The sequence below is a fragment of the Hippocampus guttulatus genome, chromosome 3 (assembly GCF_054856545.1).
Source record: "Hippocampus guttulatus isolate MCC_2025c chromosome 3, RoL_Hgut_1.0, whole genome shotgun sequence".
NCBI lineage: Eukaryota > Metazoa > Chordata > Actinopteri > Syngnathiformes > Syngnathidae > Hippocampus > Hippocampus guttulatus.
In genome coordinates, this window is record NC_141263.1 from 12,078,463 (window position 1) to 12,100,353 (window position 21,891).

Sequence of the window (21,891 nt, forward strand, 5' to 3'; positions counted from 1 at the left end):
TCCGTCAGACCTCAATGGCTGGTTATACACGTCTATAATGCCCCTTGATCGTTAGCAGATAGACAGTAACATGACACTAACACCATTGTGTGCATACTCTCTCAGGAACCTGTGCTGTACGAGTGTTTTTAGGAGACATTTTCACTCTCGGATGATCAATCGAAACAAAGGCAAGAACCAGACGACGATAGATACTTTATGCGTAGCTTTGACATTAGCGTAATTTGCATTTGGGTGAAAAATGTGTTAAACATAATGGATATCTGTATTGTGAACACGTCGACAACAACAACAATGCACCTGGATTATTATGCTATTGTGCGAAAGCAACGTTATATTCATTTCTCGTCTGTTGTGTGTTGAAGTCTTAAATCGAAGAACTCTCGCGGGATGACAGTGACGCGTGTTTTGGGTGTCTTACTTAATAGTGACGTGTTTCCTGTTATGTTGTTAAAAAGACGCGTTCATCTTTGTATTTTTCTATTAAAATGCACATTTACGTATTTTAAACGTGTTAATGTTTGATATCAAGCAGTTTTCATTCGTATAGTACCTTATTAGTCGAACAAATGTAAAAAATGTATGTTTCGGAGGCGGGGCTAACGTCAAGCCCGCGATTTTTGTACAAAGAGCCGGGAAGACTCGTTCACTCTAGTGTTTTCTTCACTGCAGGGGTCAAGAAAAATCTCTTCTATTATTCTTATTTTTTATTTTCACTGTTTCTTTTTGGCGTTTTATCGATTTTAATCTTGCCAACATGCCCGTCCTAGAGATCGCAGATCCTTGTGAAGTTTCTCCATTAAAAAGGCGCAGAGGCAACCCTGCCGAGGAGAGATCCGTTCTTCGCTTCGCCAAACTTTCAGAACATGCCACGACACCCACCAGAGGCTCCACAAAAGCAGCTGGATATGACCTCTACAGGTTACTTTTACTTTTCTATTAATTTCATTTTTCTCAGATAACTCCTCAATCATCATCAACATCAATAACTCAATCGCATTTGTGATCAAATTTTTACAAGTCAATGAAGTCGGTCACTTTGGAAATAGCAATTAAAAATACTAATAATTTCAAGGGTCCGTTTTGTGCACATAAACTAAATCATAGCATTTGTGGAAACAAGCTATGAGGAGATGATTTATCCTTGAATAGTTTGAGCACGTGTTTATTCAAAATGGTAGCGCAGAATAAGCTAAAAGGATAGTAAAATCAAATAATATTAAATAAAAGTAACCTTTTTTTTTTATTAATACAGTGCATATGATTATTCAATTGACCCTATGGACAAGGCCATAGTGAAAACTGACATCCAGATAGCAGTACCACATGGCTGTTATGGCAGAGTGGGTGAGTTCTTTTTCCACACATACGTGCGTGCAGAAAAAAGAAAAAAAATCGAACAAAAACCCAGCTCAACCGTTTTTGTCCACAAAAAGAGAGTAACTTGTTCGGCAGTAATTTTTCTGTACTTTTCAGCACCGAGATCTGGACTCGCAGCAAAGCACTTTATCGATGTTGGGGGTGAGTTGAATGTCAGATTCCTCCATTTTTCTACACGGCTGACATGAACATAATACCTGTTTTTCCTTTGGAAATAAAAGACATTAAATTGGACTACAACCGACTTCATCAGTTTGATTTTAAAAAATAAAATAAAACTCCCCCCTATGTATTCTTAGCTGGAGTTGTTGATGAAGACTACAGAGGGAATGTTGGTGTTGTCCTATTTAACTTCGGCAAAGAGAAATTCAAAGGTAAGTTACTGACCTCTCATCGGCTTTCTTTTGTCAATAATCATCATTTGAATTCTTTTGGGATTTTCAAATGTAAAAAGCAGGTTTTGCCTGAAGAATTGATACCGCTGTTTCTTGGAATTTGCAGAACTTTAATAAATCAAAATATGATGATTTGTAAATCCTTCAGAAGATATTTATTTGCTTATGCAGTTGTTTCATAACTTGGTTAACTTTTAACCTTGCCTCAGCCTTTCTCCTTGTGACCCTTTTTGGGATTATCCCTTTGACAACTAACGATGACACTCACTGATTTCCAATTGACATATTCACCTGTGGAATGTTCCAAATATTTGTTGAATCTTTCCTTAATTTTTAACTGCTCCGATTCATCTCCCCTCCCCTCTAAGAAATGTATTAAAGGCATCAAAAAAGAAAAGCGAATATACTGTATTTAATCAGTTTCAACGTTAAACAATTTGTCTTTTGTATTCAATTGACTATAGGTTGAAGGATTTTCAAACCCCTTCTACTTCCAACACGATGTACTTTGTTTTGTTTATCAAAACTTGTAGTGAAAAAAGGTGATCGGGTTGCTCAACTGGTGTGCGAGAGAATCGTCTACCCAGAATTAGTTGAACAGGAGGTAAGAAGCCCAAAAACCCTTCTTCAAACATGTTTAAGTGTGTTTTTTTCAACTAACTGACATAAATGATTATCGGTACATGAAAATGTCTTTTTCAGAAACTCGATGACACTGAGCGCGGGGCAGGAGGTTTCGGGTCAACTGGAAGCAACTGAAGCCCTGAATGTTGAATGTTTTAAAGTTGGGAGTTTAGAGGTCACTGTTTTGAACTTGTTAATAAATATTTAAATATCAGTCTGATTTTCCCTTTTATTTTAACAATGTCGCGTTTCTCCACATGGGGGCAGAGTATTACAAAGTTTAGAGGCAGTACAAAAAATACATACTTTACAGTTGTTTTTTTCTCTGTTGTAATTATTTCACCCACTGATGAGTTGTGCTATCAATTTGTTTGTGCCATGACTAAGGTTAGTATAATTTAATGACCAACCTCTTCATTTGTATTAAGGATGGGAGGGAATGTGGGGTTTTTTTTCTGACTACTCAATCAGCAGAATCGGTTTAGGCCGCATGACGTCATTTCTGTCACGACTCCATCACGTGGTGTTCAAATTCACCATAGGTAATGTGGTACACGGGAGGCTTCATCAGGAGGGGTCAAAGGACGCAGCCTTTGTGGAATTTAGGAACCACGTGCGGTCGACTCTCCAGTAGTGACGATATGTGGCCTTCGGAGGCTGCAATCTATCGATTTGGATATTGCCTGCGTCAACATGCATCTTTCCTTGTACTCCTCCCGAGGGCAGCTCCACAAGGGGTCACAAATCCTCTATACAAACGCCATCCCTCTAATTGCCCCACGGGGATAAAGTTTTCTGAATCTGAATCTCTATGCAATAATTAACACGATGTGGCATTTTTGCCACCCATTGCGGTCACACATGTTGCTCATGCCAGAAACCACCACCTGGAAATAAGGTGCAGGATATGGAAGAAACAGGAAGTGATGAAGGGGCAAGTAGCAATCAGATATACACCAAAAGAATGTTTTTTATTGTGAACGTTCAACTAAACCCCCACTGATGTGAACAAAAACACAGACTGGTGTCAGGCTGGCCTGTGGTAATGCGGCACTGATTGTACGTGTGAGAGAATTGTGTGGCCGTGAAGGCCTCAGTGCATGATCAGTAAGGTCCAGATTTGCCATCACTAATGTCAAAAGTGTGTGTGTACGTCTGTGTACAGATATGTGAATGTATACAGTTAACAAAGAAAGTAGTTGGTCATTATAAGCACCATTACAAACCCCCGTATTCCAGGGGCTTCCTCTAGTTTACAAAGGCATCATAGATTAAAAGTGGCATCGATTATTACAATATAAACACAATTTACATGAAATATAAGAGGAGAGCGGTCAGCTTAGGGAAGATAGCAGACATGAAATTGGAGTGGCTGACGGAATATCAGAATTTGGTATGGTAGTACAGTGCATTTCAAAAGCTATGTGGTTGTGTTGCTAGCACCAGTAAATATGAATGATCCATAGAAAGAGATGGACAAGCATTGTTTAAATACGCGGTAGGAGTCGTTGAAGCCAGACACGATTACATCTCAATAGTCCTTCGTGGCTCCCTTTCCTCTCCTAACTGTTCTCGTCACGATTCGACAGCTTTGCGAAGGCAGAAATGTGTTGTGTCCGGGTTTGGTCAGTCACTTACCTGAGGGGAGGAAATGAATTCATGTCAGACTAATGGGACATCCTTTTCTTCCACTCTGCCACAGTTGTACAAAAACAAACAAACAAAAACAACCATGAGAGTTTCCGGTTGTCCTTATGCCTTCCAAAGTGGCACTGATTCCACATATCATACAACACGCAAACCAATAATTCTGAAACACATTTCCAATGGTGTTTTACACACTTCTTAAACGCAATGTGTTCATTTGACGGCGAGCTTTCAAGCCAGCATTTTTTTTCCTCACAGCAATTGTATCTATGATATGTAGAATCATCTTTGGCAAATAAACGCTGTAACCCCCCCCCCCCCACCCCCCCCCCCCTTGCCCGCCCCTAGCCCGTCCCCCCCCTCTTCCTTGTCTCTTTGGTGGCAAGCCCATCTCCCTGTTGGGGAAAACAAAAGTGATCCCCCCCAGCCCCAACACTGACCCAGAGTTGGAGATGTTTAGCTTCTTGTGGATCATCAACCTCTGCCCGCCACAGGCTTGTGCTGGTTAATGCAGGATGATCTGCACCCTCATCTTCAGTATGTCCCCCAGTTGCCCTGTGAGGTAGTCTTTATCATGTCGGTCCTCCAGCGCCGTCAGCTCCTTCTTCCTGTACAGCGGGACGCTACTGATCTGAAGGTCGTACGCGCCCGGAGTGTGGGCCTTCTTCTTGCTCAGATGCAGGTAGCTCACGCCCTCCCTCTGGTTGATCTTGAAGTAGCCCGCTTCGTTTCCGTAGTCGATGTTGTAGCGCACGTGGTCGGTCAAGGCGGTCAATGCCGGGATGAATTCGAGGATGTGGTCGCGGTTGCTCAGGTCACTGATGTTTAGGTGGAGGTGCAGGGTGTCCTCGATGTCCATACTGGCCAGACTGATCATCTCATTCTCAGAAATCTGCAAAGTAAACATGGATCAAAAAAGAAGCTTCAAGACGTTTAATGGCACTCCCAGACGATGTCACACTAGACATAAAACACACAATTTGCTCTAGAAAAGACCACTTACTTTAATACTAACACACACTGCAAAGTGACAAAGACATGCTAACGTTAGCATTGATCATCGCCGTTTTAAAAGCAACGGATATTTGAACACAAATGGTCACGCAACACATACGGACAGACAATATAATACTCATAGGCATGTATTCTTAATCCTCTATAAAAGGACGAACATTACAGTGTCTTACTGAGCCACCTCCAGTAGTTGTAGAAAGAGGAGTCTATTCTTCTTTATTTGTGTCTTTATGATTGTATTGTAAGATACTGCCTCTCGCTGGTAAAGGCGGGCACACCAGAAGGAGCTGCACAACGAATTGAATTTTTCTTTCTTTTTCCTCAGTCCACTATTTGCTCAGCCTTGCCTCGGAAGCCATGCTCTGTATTTCACGTTCTTTGGAACTGCGCCGACTTCAAGCCACACGTGTCCAACAGTCTACAGACTGCTTCTGGGTGGGAGTTAATGTACTTACTATGTCTTTTATCATTTGTTTTGTGAAGCACCGTACTTTTGCAGTACAAAAGATGTGAATACATTTTTGATGACTGATTGATTGGAGCATTAAATCATGAAGCACAAACAATTTAATTATTTCCTACTTAATTACACTGGTCAACAGCAGATTTTAATCAGAGATGGCTTTATTGGTCCCTAAGCATATTTTTCATGCCGATTTAAAAAATGCCTTTACTTTTTTTCGAACACATCAGGTTTTCTAGATGTTTTCTTTTTTTTTAAATTTGTACAGTACAATATTATGGAGTGCCAATTTTCCTCATTAAATTGCACAAACACATTTTTGGTAAGTGGGAGGGGTTGTAGACTGGAACAGATTAACAGCATTTCCATTCATTTCAGTGTGGAAATATGATCTGATCTACTTTTGAGTCTTTTAGATGGTCACTGAACGAGTTATTCTCATAACCCGCCCACCAATCTTGCTGCTGTAGACTGCACATTTCAAATAAAGGTTATCTTATCTTATATCTCAAGGCACCACTGTACTTAGGGAAAAAATCATGTATCTCTCATGTTTTGATTGCACCCGTACACGCTGATAAAATGTGAAGCAGCCGAATCAAGCTTGACTGAGTTACCTGCGTGTCATCCACAGGTTCACCCTGTGTTGAATTGGCGCTGCGTCGTTGGCGCCCTTTCTTGGGGTAGCCGTTGATCTTGCACTCATAGCAGGCCTCAGGAGACAGAGCATTGTCATCCTCCTCCCCTCCCTGAGCAACAGTTTGGTCACCGCCACCAAAAGCCAACCCTGAGACACAGTGCCTGAAGCAAATATAAAAGCCATTAGGCTGTATGTGGTACACATCAGCAGGCAGCATTTAAACACAGGCCTTCATTTCACAGCATACCCTTGTCCTGCCCTGTAGTACCCGGTGGGACAACCGCAGAGGTAGCCCCCATCCGTGTTGGAGCATCCAAACTTGCAGGGGTTCTGGGTGGAGGAGCACTCGTTGACGTCTGAGCAGCCCCCGGAAGCCTGTTCATAGTTAAAGCCGGTGGGGCAGAGGCAGCGGAAGCTCCCCAGAGTGTTGTGGCACGATGCTCCCCCGCAGATTTGACTGTTCTGACACTCGTTCTCATCTGGGTCACAGGAAGTTGAGGGGAAGTAAACAAGCACGAGGTCAGTGTACTCAAATGGGCCAAACAATAGTGGGAAAAAGTCAAATGTCAGCGCTGCGTCGAGATGACTTTACAGACTTTCTGTAAATGCTCATAACCAAGATGTCAGTCTTTTGCCCACCCCCCGAAAGTTTGTGCGATGTCATGGGGAAAAGTACGATTTACGGGTTTGCAGTAACCAAATTTACAGTCCCGTATTTTCTGCACTCGAAGGCACACTTAACAGCATTACATTTTCTCAATAGCCGACAGTGCACCCAATGAAAAGAGCCTGTAACTCTCTTCATATTCCCCATAGAGTTGTTTCCCTGTTTGAGCTCCTATGCCATCGAGAGGTGATTATTAGCAGAAACCAATTGTAACCTAAAAGAGTTCTGCCCGACACTAATTGACATGTGCATTCGCCAACACAGACTCAAACAAACAGACATCTACTTTGTGAGCTCCGCCCAGCCATTATGACACGAAGATAATACAACAAGCATAGTTAACTACTGACTAAACGAAGAAGGAAACAAGTAAGACTTCAAAGGATATTTAGCTCCTTGTGTATGTGAGCAACAAAAACAAAAAATGATGAATCAATTGTCTTCTTAAGTTTTGTCTTTCATTTATTGTTTTTAATGCCATTTGTATTGATCTGTTTAATGCACGTGTTTGTGACCAGTTCTCATTGTTACAGCTGCAGTGGTTGTGAGGGCTGTATAAAAATAAAGCTGGATTGTATTGTATTTCTTATACAGTAGGCTCATCTAGTGGATGCATAGCGCAAAAGCAGCCACTATTGTATGAGCATTAGAAAGCAGGGCGCCCTATCTAGGAAAACCGTTTTAAAATAGACCATTCATTGAGGGTGCGCCTTATAATCTGAAGCACTTTATAGTGCAGAAAATACAGGTAGTTGTTTTGGATGTAATTCTATTTTGGGCCACTAGATGTTAGCACAGTCTCATGTTTAAACAATGTAAATTTCAAAGAAGAGTGAGAGTGAAATCAGGAAATATTTCAAGGCTGCAGGTTCATTTTGTAATGTACAGCTCTATGCGTATGACTATTGATGTATATTGTGAGAGTTGATTGTGAAAGTGTTTGTTTGGGAAAGCTGACATTTACTGTAAACAGAAGGATAGGTACCCTGTTACGTTTGTCCAATATTTTTGTGTTATTCACTGCCTTTACTTTCTCGCTTTTAAATGTTTACTTCAAAGGTGTGTTTATGACCTTTAAAAAAGGGCAGTATTTAAATAGGGTATTTCTATGTCGCAGATTTCACTTTTGCAAGGGTGGTCAAGAATGTAACCGTGCAATGGGTGAGAGGGGTTACTGTATATTGATAAGAGAAAGACAAGAGAACGAACCAGTGATTTGCTTACCCACACACTGGTTCCACTGGTAGTGCTGCAGATAACCTTGTGGACAGCTGCAGCGGTAACCACCCACTAAGTTCTGACAGCCATGCTGACACCTGTGGCTACCGTCACACTCGTCAGTGTCTTTGGGATGCAAAAAAAACATCAGAAAACGAGTCAAAACTTTTGTATTTGATCAACCGTGACTGAGACAATGCTTGCCATCTGTTTTCAGACCTTCACAGTTCTGCCCATTGGGGTCTAATGAGAATCCTCGCTGGCAGTCGCAACTGAAGCTCCCTGGAGTGTTCTGGCAAACACCATTGGCGCCGCAGAGATTCGGGTCTGTTGAGCATTCGTTGTTGTCTAACACATTCAAAAGAGGAATGGTTCGGATTAAAACAAAATAGGGCAGAAGTGCTAAATAGAACGGAATGGAAGAGAGCAGAATACGGTGGCCCGATATTCAGGCACTGGCCACAGCATTCGCTCTACCTGGACACATTTTTTTTTTCATGGAAGCACATGTACAGCATATGTTATCTTGTTGGGATTTCAGTCTTTTCATCAACCCTTCAGCTCTTTGGCAGAGGGCATAATACCGTATGTCACAATTTGTCATTGATATCTGTGCTGTATGTTACACATACAGTACATTTGACAATAAAGTTTATCCAATCCAATCCAATCCAATCCAATATACACTGATGCTGATATTAGCACGCAACAACTGAATGTTTTCACAATATTAATGTCACTTAAGCAACATAACTGAAAAAAAATATTTGTAATCTTTCTGAGAGGGCAAGGGGAAACAGCAGCTGAAACAATGTGGTTGCACAAGTTTGCACACCCTCTCATAACTGGAATGTGTTCAAAATGAATGATCGCATTCCAATTGTTAAATGGGAGTCAGTACACACCTGCCAACATTTAAAGTGCCTCACATTAACCCCAAATAAAGTTCAGATGTTGTAGAAAGCATGTTTTTGTTTTGGGGGTTTTTTTTTTTTGCTTTCTGGTAGAAGACTGAAGGTTTTGAACCGTTCATAATTCCTTCCATCTTGACAAAGGCTCCAGATGCAGCTGGAGAAAAGCAAGCCGGATGCTGCCACCGCCATGCTTAACTGTAGGTGATAAGCAGTGTTGTGTTCGCGCCAAGCATACATTTTAGCATGATGGCCATAAAGTTCAACCATGGTTTCATCCGACCCTAACACATTTTCTTTCCCACGTGTTCAGGAGATTTTGTTATACATACCGTACGTAAATTCTGTGTGGCGGGCAACTGTAGTTGTGATGTTGCAGCTGATGGTTAATATTATTGAGATGTCAGTTTCAAGAGTACAGTTATCGAAAGTTTGAACCTCAGACCATAATCAACATCTTATTATGTGCATGCTAGAACCAGTGCCTGTGTAGTAAACCTTGATTGTGAAGAATGAGTGGCTCTAAATTATGAAGAACTATTTATCGTGTTTCAAGTAGGCCATGAAAAGTGTTGATTTCCGTAATTGGGGTTAGCCTATGAGCAACTCCCGCTAATGTTCAGAAACAGGTGTGTTGTGGACTCCCAGGTTCTCCAACAATTTTGTTGACAAATTAGTAACACACTACGATGTATGTGTCATACGCTGTCATCGGTTATTCCATCGTATACTTTGGACTGAGAGCTCTTTGCCTCTTGATGGATATGAGGTCATTGGAGCTGCTTTATGGTCTGGAAAAAAGCTTGTGGTTGTCAAGACAATCCATTGCTGAGTTCCATAACAAAGACTCCCGAGGCTGGGCTACTACAAATGAGTATAGTCCAATAAGATAAGTGTGACATCAAAGAGGGTTCAATGAAGACGATGACGAAGCATGCTTGAGGATACAAGAAGGGACGCCGGGAAGGGAGACGACATGTGCGTACGGGCTACAGGAAGTCACGAGCGCCTCATGACTCAACATGTTTATCCGGCTCATCCCTTTAAGGTATACACAGACACAAGAGCACTTCCGAGGACAGAAATATTTACATGTGGAAGTCAATTCATGTTCTGCTTGTGTTCATTTACCGATACAGGCAGTGTGATGCTGGGTAAAGCCAGGGGGACACTTGCAGGTGAAGCCGCCGATGGTGTTGACACACAAGAATTGACAGTTGTGCTGTTTTGTCGAGCACTCATCCAAGTCTGGAAAGGAAGCGGGAGACATGACATCATCGTCGTTAAAGACTGGTGTGAGATGATTGCACGCACAACTGTATGGGGGGGCTTCTCATTTGTTGGAGTCAAATTCCAGTCCATCTACAGTCAGTGACCTACAAGTGAACTGCAAATGAACCTGACGGCAGAAAAAAGGGGCAGTGGCGGTCCAAGCTTGAATAGTGCCAACAACGAGTGAACATTAGCTTCTCAGCTCATCGATCAACGAAAATGTCAATCTTCCTTGATGATGATGACCTCTCAATTTGTTTAGTAGCATAATCCTTAAAGATCTAAACACCCTTCCCCAGAAGAGGGTGTAAATTCTCCATACAAAGGTCAGTGATTTACATGCTGTGGCACCATGGGAAACCATTTCATGCCTTGCCCGGGCCCAGGGCTATTATCATTTTGGAATTTTAATTCCAGTTAGTTTTAGTGAGTTTTATTTTTTTATTGAGTTAGTTTTCAATGTTAGTTTTAGGGGATTTTTTTAGTTTAGTTTAGTTTAGTTTAGTTTAGTTTATTGTTGCTATTAGTTTTGTTTTGTGTCAGAAAAATTTGAATTACAATACGTGCAGTGCTGCATAACGCTGCTTCTAAAAGTTAGATGCATGAATGCATGCACACACCCTGATTAAATAAAGCTAGAATGCCTTTTTTGCTGTATGTGTGTATATATATATATATATATATATATATATATTGAATGTATATACACACATATATACACATTATACACACACACACACACGTTAGAGGACTAAGAGGACTACAACTCCCAGACGACTGTTTTACCATCTGTTCTTCCAGCTAACGATCGTGCAGTGATTTCAAAATAAATACCGGTACCTTTAAAATCAACCACAAAGGCTCCTCTATTAAATTAATCGCCAAAGACAAAAAAGAATTACATTTTGGCTTTAGTTATAGTTATTTTTTTAAGTGTAAAAGGTATTTTCATTTAGTTATCGTTTTTTAAAAGCTTTTTTTTTTGTTAACAAAAATGTTTTTTTCAAATTTTGTTTGAGTTATTTTGTCCAATTTCATTACCTCAAATAACCTTGGTGCTGCTGTACATATTGTACATATCAAAAAGCGCCACTGCACAAAGGGGCACGATGGAGGTAGGGGAGCTCAAGTTTGAATAATACAGATAAGCGAAGCCATAAACACTGATGAGGATTTCGTTTTAGGCACTAAAACAAGCCTGATAAATAGAAGATTTGGGTGCATGTTGTGATTAAATGCAAGCACGCAGACGGCCCAGAATAGAACAAGCATTATACTGGGAGGGAGCCAGGTCTACTCAGCAGTACTGCGGGTCCAACCTGGAAACAGTTGAGGACAGCTGCTATATTAGAGGTTCTTTTGCTGTGTGTGCGCGTGTCACCTCTGCAGCTCTTTCCATCTTCCTGTAGGATGTATCCACGGGGGCAGGAACATAGATATCCACCCTCTGTGTTCTTACAAATGAAGTTGCAAGGCTTTGGTGCCTGTACGCACTCATCCACATCTACAATGAAACATAACAGTGAGACACTGCTTGATCTTTTCGACAAATATAGTATTCCATGAGTGCCGATGATGAGATCAGCAGACTCGGGCTGTATTTCTCAGGTGTGTGTGAGAGCTATCTACCCGTGTGGTTTTAGCCCTTCCCAATGTAGCAGGAACGTAAACAAGAGGTCGGCACGGCAAGAAACCAGTCCATAAAAAGAAGTGAGATGGCTGTGAACTGTAGGCTTACCCACACACTGAGAGCCAGTGATGTCTGTGGCGTAGCCGGGTTTGCAGACACAGTTGTACGAGCCAAGAGTGTTGACACACTGGCCGTGCTTGCACAAGTTCCCGATCACACGGCACTCGTCAATATCTGAACAGAAGCGTTCATGTTAACAAAATGAAATACAGAATAGCGTCAGCATCTTTGTGTCTTTCGTGTCTCATTGCTAAAGCGTTAAAGTGACAGAGCGGTTACTTGGGAACTCGATGCCGTTTGTTCTTAAGGCTTCGATTCATTAGACGGATTATTTCACTCGAAATTCTCGAATACCTCTGCCATCAGTGGTGTATCCATGTCCCAGAGGGCACATTTTCTTGAAGTGGGTGGTCCCAGGGAGTGGACAAAGCTCACAGTTGTTGCCCCAGCCCCTGCCCCCATCACAGCAACACTCCGACTTGGTCACCATGTTTCTGTTACTGGATGTCATCTGACACAGAGTAGTCAGGACCTCAGTGAAACAGAAGCCCTCGCGGTTATCTAGATGTCGGGAGACACGGGGAAGGGAACGTGAGAGCGAGACAAACAAAGAGGTGGCTAATGGGAAGCAGACAAAGCCACCCAGACAGCACCAGACGTGAGGAGATAACCCACGCGCACAATCACTAATGTCTGTCAGAAGCCAGATAGCAACTGAGACCTCGGTTTCGCTGGAGTGTTTCTCACCGGCTTCAATACATCACTTTGAATCTGAAGTATATATTTAGATTAGGGAGGAAGCCTGTGAAACGATTTCCTTTATCTTGACAGTTACAAACACGTGGTTATTAACGAGATGAGAAAGTGCCACACAAAGGGGCTAAAAATCGACAAGAAAGCTGCACGACCATTTTCATCCACGTTGAACAAATGTAACATAACTGTTTGTCCAGTTTGCACGTGTACAGAGTTAGGTGCGTATGGTGCACACACTTACCAATACATTCCGTCTGTGTGGGGTTAGCTATGAATCCCTGGTCACACTTGCAGCGATAGCTTCCCACCGCGTTCTCACAACGGCCGTTCTTACAGATGCCCGGTTTGGCTGTACATTCGTTCAGATCTGAAGCGAACACACAAAAGAAGAACAAATGCCTTCATTATAAATGTTCACCGTCAGGACCCAACTGCATGACATCATACAGTACATGCAAGCATTTTGTTTGGGAAGAAATTGTCGAAACAAATGTAAAAATGTAGCTGTTTGAATTTGATATTGCTTTTACAGATACAGAATGCAACGCAATGTGTTTTTAAAACCAACCTTGAAGGTATGGCTAAAAGTGGGCATTTCCATTTACTTTACTCTCTTGTTTTTAAACACTCTAAAAGTCTAAGTAAAGCCCAAACAAACGTCTAGTTTCATAAAGAAGAAGAATTATGCATCTGATTTATAAGGTGCTTGAAATATACAATCTACACTTCTTGGGGTTAATGCCACAATAAAGAACAACGAGCAATAGGTTTCAACAGTCTTACCTATGCAGCCATCTCCACCCGGGTGGCGTGTGTATCCAGGTGCGCAGATACACATAAATGTACCTATAAGGTTCTTGCAGGTCATTCCTCTGCTGGCACAATCATCTAGACCGTCTTCACATTCATTCTGGTCTGCAAGACAAACATACTATGCATTATCAACGATAGAAATAACAGCATGTACCTACAGTCTAATTTGCTGGCGTTGGGCCGGAACCTCCTATGTCTCAATCTGGTAAATCTCACATTTTTTTTCACATATGTATTTTATACTATTGGTCAGTCCACATGCGTGGGTGTTTTTTATGTATTTCTTTATTTATTTATCACAAATTATTGATATTCAAATTTTCAAACTTTTCCGCAAATGTCGTTAGACTTATTAGCTTTGAATGTTTCTGCTTCTTTCCCGATGTAGCTACTCTTTGCCATGCTGTCTACTTTGCCGTTACCTGTATTTCCTGACATTGACTATCATATGTAAATGCCAAAAGATTCGAAACGTTTAATGACTTAATACTGTTTGTGTGAAGTCCTCTTGTACATTTGGTTTCCCATTCGTGATGTCGCATCAATTTGTGTTATTTAGGCTTCTGCTCGCAAATACGACTGACTAATGAGTCTCACGTAAAGGTGATTTGTATCCATCCAACCATCCATGTGGTGGATAGTTTAACTAGTGAATATTGTCATCGATGTGCCATGAATTCATGATTAAATGCATGCAAGATGGGTGGTGTTGATGTTTTATGATCCTCTCCGTTTTGAGTGCTTCGTCACCAGCTGGCCATCAATTATTTGGGCATTTTCACAATTCGTTGCAGGGCAATTCATCTATTAATTGCTATATGCACACAGAGCCCCAATATGGTCTCCATTGACACTGGCATGGAAAAGGAGTTGAATATCGGCAAGTAGTAAGAGAGGTGGTGGTCTGGTTGGAGCTGGGATATAAACAATGACGCTATAGACATTGAGAGGTTCCTTCTGTCTCGGCGCTTCCCTCCATATACAACGGTTGTCATGGTCCCCGTGCCATCTGAGACAGTGGAGGTGTAAACAGTGACTCATCTGGTTACATTTCCTCAGGCTTTAAAAAGGCTTGAGGAAATAGTTATGTAACTTCACGAGGAGTGCATATAAAGTATTTCATGTGAAATGGTGTGTGACTAAAAGAGCTGCGTTTCGGACTGCTTAGTCCTGGAGTTGTAGTACCTTTACACATCCTCTTGTCTTCACGCAGCACATATCCTGTTGGACATTTACACTCATAGGAGCCCACTACATTAACACAGCGGAATGCACACAGCAGAGGATTCTGTGCACACTCGTTGATGTCTGGAAGAGAGCACAAAAAAAAAATCCTTAAAAAAATTACAGAAGTCCAGTGGTAACAAGATAAATTATATGCTAAAAATGGACAATAAAGTAGGCTGGTTGGAAAAAAAATAATTAGAAAATGATCAGATATGGATATTATTGAAATCAAAATCCTAGGTTTGAACCAAATCATATGTATAATTTGCGACAAATTAATAACTTTAGGTGTGACAAATTAGATTAATCTTTCTGAAGTTGGTTCAAAGTATCTCTTTTTTTTTAGGTTAGAAAAACAGACTAAATTTCACACACCTTCGCAGGTCATCATCGGGCCAGGCTCAAAGCCTTCCTCACATGCACACTCAAAGCCTCCGATGACATTTGTGCAAGTGCCGTTTCCGCAGGGGTTACCAATGTCGCACTCATCAATGTCTGAAATGGACAAGCATATTGAATGCATGTTAATATCGGCCCATGTAGGAAAGAAAGCGAGTGACAATGGACAATAAGAGACACTTCACTTGCCTACACAATTAAATGTAAATGCGGTGATGTCAAGTTGGTACCCCATTTGACATTCACAGCGGAAAGAACCATCTGTGTTGATGCACTGGCCGTTTTCACAGGGGTTGTTGACGCACTCATCAATATCTAAGAGGGAAGAAAAGTTAACGTGATACGTCGGAGGATAAAGATTCATGGTAGATAACACTCATACCTTTTGTAAGCTCATCGATCCCACGTTCATATCCCTTATTTCTACAGAGAAGGGGATACACCTCTGCAACATGATATCACACAATTCGTGAGTAGCAAAACATGTCTTGTATGAATCTGCATGCCTGTCAGGGTGTTCTTTTGGCCCGTGTGATGGAAACCTACCTTCTGTCTTGCTAGGGCAGATTTCACAGGGATCTCCCCAGCCTTGACCCGGCATTCCGGTACAGCAGCATTCTTCCTTGGAAGTGTTCTGAGGCTTTGGAACCTGGCATCGTCCATTTTCAAACCTTGTATAGCAGTAGCTGACGCGTACATCTAAACATTGGCAAACACATGAAATGGAACAATAAAGGAGAAAAAAAATGAGACAAACAGATCACACAGTTTGAAACAGTAAGACAGGCCAAAATATTTTGAAGTAAGTCTAAGGATATGCTCAAAGCTAAACGAGTGGTACTGTGAGTTTAATGCGTTCTGTTACCAAGCTCCTAAATCAGTTTACTTGCATATTAAATCAATATTCCCCAATGATATTCCGCGAATCTGTTCAACCCTTTGCAAACCCTCAGATTTTTTGGGGGAATGTAATATAAAAATAGCACACCGTGTTGCATGAAAACGCAATACAAAAAACAATGCAAATGAAATAAACTCATTTTATAAAGAGTATACTGTAAAATGGAACCCGCTGGAGTCAAAATGACTCTGCATCAGATTGAACAGATTCCAAATCTGCCGGACTTTGTTGTCTGTCCGTGAATTGAAATACAAGGACATCAGCAATTGTTAGCATTAGCTGAGCATGACAAAAAAGTGAACTTGATTCAATCAAATATTATTGCATAGTAAGAATCTCGCTGTACAACATTTCTACTGTCCGTCAATGCTTAATTGAAGTGAAATTACTGATGGGTGATTTTTACTTCACAATTACGTAACGGATTTCAGTGGAACATTGTAGTGAGTGACAGAGCATTACAGTTCGGTGAGGAGAAATGTTTTTAGAACCACTGTGCCATCAAAGGAATTGTCCAATGTGTTTGTACGGCTTTTGTCAGGTTTAAGGTTTAATATCATTCATTATCATTCTTGAACCCAGAAGTTGTCTGATCACAAATTAGGTTAACAAAAACTCCACAAAACCTTTGCCATACGGACTTACTGAATGAACACGTTTTTCCATAAAATTGTTCCTGTGAGAGTTTAAAGTTTAAATTTTAAGCTTAATAAGAATGTCAAAGGGAGTTGTTTTGTTGTTGTTTTTGCTTTATGGTAAAATGCTTGATGCGACTTGAGGAGGTTGGCAAATGGAGAGGATTGTGAGGACTCTTGTTCTTCTTGGCTCTTACTTGTAATGAGAAGCACATGGTAACATTCTCCTGCTAGCTCTTCACCCAACTGCACAAATAAGTGTCTTGACCACCACAGACCACGCCCGCGCGCGTGCGCACACACACACACACACACACGCACACACACACGCACGCACGCACGCACGCACACGCGCGCACCTGGCGAGGACATGAACACCTGGTGCTGTGTACACAGCGACTTCGTGGGTCTACTTGCTGTGCTCCACAAAACCAATCCGCAGATATTTCCGCAAAACACGTGATGCCTTGTGCACAGATGTCGTGTGCAAAATTATAAACACGGACAAAGCACTGGTTTACATCAATGACAGATGGTATCACAAGAATAACATCAATGACACCAAAGACTTAGAAAACGTCATGAAATATAACTGATGTGACGCAATAGGAAACCTACAACAGGGTGTCTCAAAAGTCACAACATTGATACATTTATTTCATATCGTCTTCATTTCGGGTATCGTTTGGACGGACATGAGACCATTAGCATTTGACAGCTGAGGCTTTGCAATGTTTGTAAGCACATCATTCCTTTTCCCACGACTCACCAATTAACATTGGAACAGTGCTGCAAATTTGTACGTTTGTAGTTGATAAAATATCAAATTCCGATGGCCACACATCAGCCTGAATGATACCCGAAACAAAATACATGTGTCGTGACTTCTTGGACAGTGTCGCTTTTTCCATTCTTTGCATGTCAATCATCTTTTTTGACAAAAGCAACCCTTAAACAATTGTGACAGGATTCCTCCTTGATCTCATTTATTGCCCGTGTTTCTCACCCTCCACCCTGCTGCGCTAATTCATCCTCCGCCCTTCGGCCAAGCACGATTGACGCAAGGGAGAGGGGTGAAATGCAGACTTTAATCCACCACCTCAGAACAGGTGATCTCATCGCTTGAGTGTTTCAAAGGAACTCCCTAACAGTGGACTCGCCGCAGCCCCCACCCAAGCCTGAAACACGCAAACGCAGTACATAAACACACACATGCGCGAGTGAGGAGTGGGACGGTGGTCGGTCCAGAGGGATAAAGCTAATACAGACAAGGCTTGCGCCCCATCTATTGCATCGTTTCAAAATACTGTCGTCTTGTTTCTCTCACATACTTACCTAAACATCTGCGTCCCGAGGCAGACAGTTGGAAGCCCTCGGGGCATAAGCAAGTGAAGCTTCCCTCTGTGTTGGAGCAGGTTCCGAACATGCAGATCTCAGGCGACTGCGAACACTCATCAATGTCTGGTAAATAAAGAAAATCAAATCAGAATCAGCGCAGAAGTTCCCCTTGGCGCTTGTCAGGGTTAATGGTGATGAAGTCAAATCGTCAGTAAATCAGTGTAGTCAAATACAGTCTGTGATTTCTGAACAGAGCATGACAGGGGAATAACCTTGCTGTCATGCGTGCCGTCATAAAATGACCAGCTGCTTCTCTTAGTGATGTTCAGCATTTAGGGCTGCTTCTCCCCGCTTCCAAAAACAGAGCCCTTTGTAGGAATGTGTTGAAGTCTGCCGAATATCTCTTCATCAGCACCACTACAAAAACAATCCAAGCATTCGCGCTTGGGCCCACTCCCACGTGTGAGAAGGAGACGAGAAAGAGAAATGGATGGGGAGCAGCACAGGCAAAACTTTGTTCTCATCGACTAGGAACCTACTAGAAATCAAGAAGGAAGAAAACGGACAAATTTGGGGGGATACTTTCAAAAAGCATATTTTTTTTTCTTTTTAATTCAGGGAATTTATTTATTCTGTAAGCAAAGTGCCCTAATATGAAATTATGGTTCCATATATCGGTAACTTTAGGGGAAATTTTCAACATGGTTGTTTTTTTTAACTTCTTTCACTGCTGTGGATGTTTATATTCATCATCGGGAATCCAATTGGTAAATGTTTGTCATGTATGTTTTTCAATGAGTGGGAATGGAAAAAGGTCTCTCCCAGCTTGCCTGTGAAGTTCAGGGTAGTAACAAACTGTAACAACTAACAGATCCCTGTGGATAGAGGAGTTGCATTGCCTTGGATTTGTGGTCAGCACAGTTTTTGAGTAGAAGATAAAAATAGGCGGTGAATTACCGCTTGTCACATCGAATATAAGGGAGAAAAATACAAACAGGTTTGAAGTTAGACAAATTGAGACACTTCACAAGCAAACAGGGTATGTGTGCATATGGTATAAACAGTATGTGTCACGATAGGTAATAGAAAGCGAAAGAGAGTGTGTCGCAATCGTGAGAAAAGATATCCCATTATCCCATTGAGCGGCAAAGGTTTGCGAGTGCTGAATGTTGATTTTTCGTCAGGGTTCGTTCAAGGTCGCAAATGGTTCAAAACTGTTGGCCAGATGTTCGCCAACAGCCTCAATGGTTGCAAACACTTTTTCTTGTTGCCAAGAGATTGTGGACATGTCAACAAACATGTCTCGCGGCACAAGGGCTTTATGACAAAACAAAATGTTTAAAATGAATTATTTCCAATATTCTCCATCTTAACCTCCCAAGGAAATTTACCACAAATGTTCCACCCTTTTGCAGCCCATTGCATATCCACCATGTTTATGACATGAGTTGTTCAGCATTTACCCCTGCACCAAGCAAAAAGTGTAAGGCAGCCATTTCTGTTTGGGCCTGTAGTTTAATGTACGTTTGTATATTACAAGCATAAAACCAAAAACTATGTTCCAATGTCTGCAAAACTTAGCGAAGGGATATGGAAGAAACCATTTTGGTGGGGATCTGGACAGGCCTGAGCACTGGTGCGATGCTTCTGCCTGCTTTCATTTTAAGATTACCTTTGCAGGTTTCTGCATGGAGATAATATCCAGGTGGGCAAATGCATCTGTACGAGCCATCCAGATTCAAACAAGTGCCAACGCCGCATGTGCCAGGATTTACGACACATTCATTTATATCTGAGAAGAAAGGGAGCAGTTTTAAATTAGTACATCATACAGTACAGTACAGTTGGAAATAGCAAAACTTTCTTACCGACGCACAGTCTTTTGTCTGGCGAAAGTTCATAGCCATCGTTGCACACACACAGGAAGTTGCCCACGGTGTTCACACACTGTCCGTTACGACAAGGAGCCCTCTGGCTCGAGCACTCGTCAATGTCTAAACACAACACAAAACAATTTTGTTCATTACCTTTAAAACCCATGCTGCGGTTCTCATGTCCTTTGCATGCATGTACAGTACCTATACAATCACTGTTGGGTGAATTCTGGAATCCGGGGTAGCAGAGACAGTTGTACGAGCCTACGGTGTTCTTACAGGTCCCGTTGCCGCAGGGTTGTCGCTCACACTCGTCCATGTCTAAAAATGTCATTTTAAGATCAAACGGGCTAGCGCTCACATGTAAACAGAACAACAATGGCAGGGTAAAAAAATGTCTTACCAACACACATTGACTGGTCCCGGGTTGTTTTAAACCCATTGGGGCAGATGCATCGGAAGCTCCCCTGCGTGTCGATGCACTGACCAGGATTGCAAACACCGGCGTTCTCGACACATTCATTACGATCTGAGGAAAAGACAAACAATCTCATACATAGACCCGGTAAATTGCAGAATTTTCAGCAATGGCATGTGTTTTTACAGTATACAGGGAAGTCCGAATTCAGAGTTACACGCCTTCAGTGGACCATGACACTGTGCTACAACAAGCCGGGTAGGGTGGCACTGAGGTCTTCTTGAAAAGGTGAAGCGAAAGAGCAAACGGCAGAGAGCATATACGCCTTTGGTATTCTTGTATGCTCTGTGTGCATTGCTGCTTCATGTGTGGTAAAGTAGTAGCTTTTGAAGATTGAAATTTACCAGAACATCTTTGCTAGTTCCCAGGACCTACCGGTAGTCTATGAAGTTTTACATTATACGTTAGCATTAAGCTTTGGTTGAATGAAATGATATGGTTGGAAGAAAATGTTGGTAGGTAAACATACAATGTTTCATTCTCTTTTGTTGTATGACTTGGTTTGACAGTAAACCTCAACTGGGAATGACAAATAAACAGCTTAATGACATATGGCATTGCCTCTTATTTGAAGGGCACTTCAACACTTTCAAATGTTGAAAGTATTTTTTCTAACTAAGTTTGAAAGCATTGCGGGGAGGTAAAAACATCCAAAAATGACATAGTCGACCTATTTTGCTGATTTTCACCTATTGCAGTTGGGTTCAAAATCTATCCCCTGCGACAAACAGGGGATGCCTGTTTATATTCTACTTATTGTTTAAATTGTGCATGGCATTAATGTAATAATTCCCACCACTAACGCGATAATCCATGTTATGTACAACGTCATCTACAAACGAGTATCTGGCAAGAGCAGCTTCAGTTTCAAACAGTGCCCTCTCTGTTGTTTACATTTCTACAGTTACTACCAGAGCTTTAGAGTATTTCCTGACAGATCAGGAGTCATCGGAACCACTTTAAAATGAGTTGAGTGTCAAAGCTACATTCAAAACACCTAGTCATCGAAGGACATACTGTACCTAGGCATTGTCCCGTCGGGCTGAGGCGATATCCAGGTTTGCACTCGCAGCGGTAGCTCCCGGGCATGTTTAAGCAGGCTGCATTCTGTTGGCACACAGGCCCATTCTGACACTCATCGATATCTAAGAACAGGAGGAGAGGATTTTGTATTAACTTGAGTTGACATCAAGAAAAGGAAATTCGTTCAATCTTGTACCTTCACAAATCAGTAGCTTGTCATTGTAGATGAAGCCGATGGGGCACTCGCACCTGAAGCTACCGATCATGTTGATGCATACACCATTCTCACACACGCCTGGGATTTCCCGACACTCGTCAATATCTAGTGCAAAGGAGCAAGATCAATATTGAATGTAAAATAGCTTGTAAGCAAAGTCAGTAAACGTGGCTCATTTGTCGTCAGTCAACTTTTACCGATAACTCTTCCAGTAGTGATGTCGATATAATATCCCGGTCTCTCACTGCCGCACAGGTTGGCAAACTCATCTAAGCGGAGACAAATTCACTTTTGTTTCACCCATTCTTT

The 21,891-nt window shown here is 41.7% G+C and overlaps 2 protein-coding genes across 4 annotated transcripts in view; one reads left to right on the forward strand and one right to left on the reverse strand.

The window, feature by feature from the left end:
• The first annotated feature begins 12 nt into the window (after positions 1-12).
• dut (deoxyuridine triphosphatase) lies at positions 13-2,613 on the forward strand. Of its 3 annotated transcripts, XM_086107972.1 has the most exons (7): positions 18-170; positions 771-921; positions 1,256-1,347; positions 1,477-1,521; positions 1,680-1,754; positions 2,309-2,379; positions 2,478-2,613. In XM_086107972.1, the coding sequence occupies exons 1-7, from the start codon at positions 71-73 to the stop codon at positions 2,532-2,534; spliced, it is 591 nt and encodes a 196-aa protein (XP_085964098.1). In that variant the 5' UTR covers positions 18-70; the 3' UTR covers positions 2,535-2,613. The 3 variants fall into 3 exon arrangements, with proteins under 3 accessions (XP_085964100.1, XP_085964098.1, XP_085964099.1); XM_086107974.1 differs by lacking the exon at positions 2,478-2,613 and having other exon boundaries at positions 13-170; positions 2,240-2,379; XM_086107973.1 differs by lacking the exon at positions 18-170 and having other exon boundaries at positions 177-921.
• Positions 2,614-3,351: 738 nt separating this feature from the next.
• The window catches only part of fbn1 (fibrillin 1), a 68,001-nt gene continuing 49,461 nt past the window's right edge, over positions 3,352-21,891 (reverse strand). Inside the window, exons 43-67 of the mRNA XM_086106812.1 lie at positions 21,780-21,851; positions 21,562-21,687; positions 21,365-21,487; positions 20,268-20,393; positions 20,069-20,185; positions 19,859-19,984; positions 19,663-19,782; positions 17,988-18,113; positions 15,663-15,815; positions 15,499-15,561; positions 15,306-15,431; positions 15,093-15,212; positions 14,676-14,798; positions 13,461-13,592; positions 12,919-13,044; positions 12,276-12,482; positions 11,970-12,095; positions 11,613-11,735; positions 10,091-10,207; positions 8,268-8,396; positions 8,055-8,174; positions 6,411-6,642; positions 6,141-6,324; positions 4,487-4,938; positions 3,352-4,037 (exon numbers count right to left, since the gene is read on the reverse strand). Coding sequence (XP_085962938.1) covers positions 4,552-4,938; positions 6,141-6,324; positions 6,411-6,642; positions 8,055-8,174; positions 8,268-8,396; positions 10,091-10,207; positions 11,613-11,735; positions 11,970-12,095; positions 12,276-12,482; positions 12,919-13,044; positions 13,461-13,592; positions 14,676-14,798; positions 15,093-15,212; positions 15,306-15,431; positions 15,499-15,561; positions 15,663-15,815; positions 17,988-18,113; positions 19,663-19,782; positions 19,859-19,984; positions 20,069-20,185; positions 20,268-20,393; positions 21,365-21,487; positions 21,562-21,687; positions 21,780-21,851 — 3,404 coding nt within the window. The 3' untranslated portion in view covers positions 3,352-4,037; positions 4,487-4,551. The remainder of the gene's footprint in view (positions 4,038-4,486; positions 4,939-6,140; positions 6,325-6,410; positions 6,643-8,054; positions 8,175-8,267; positions 8,397-10,090; positions 10,208-11,612; positions 11,736-11,969; positions 12,096-12,275; positions 12,483-12,918; positions 13,045-13,460; positions 13,593-14,675; positions 14,799-15,092; positions 15,213-15,305; positions 15,432-15,498; positions 15,562-15,662; positions 15,816-17,987; positions 18,114-19,662; positions 19,783-19,858; positions 19,985-20,068; positions 20,186-20,267; positions 20,394-21,364; positions 21,488-21,561; positions 21,688-21,779; positions 21,852-21,891) is intronic.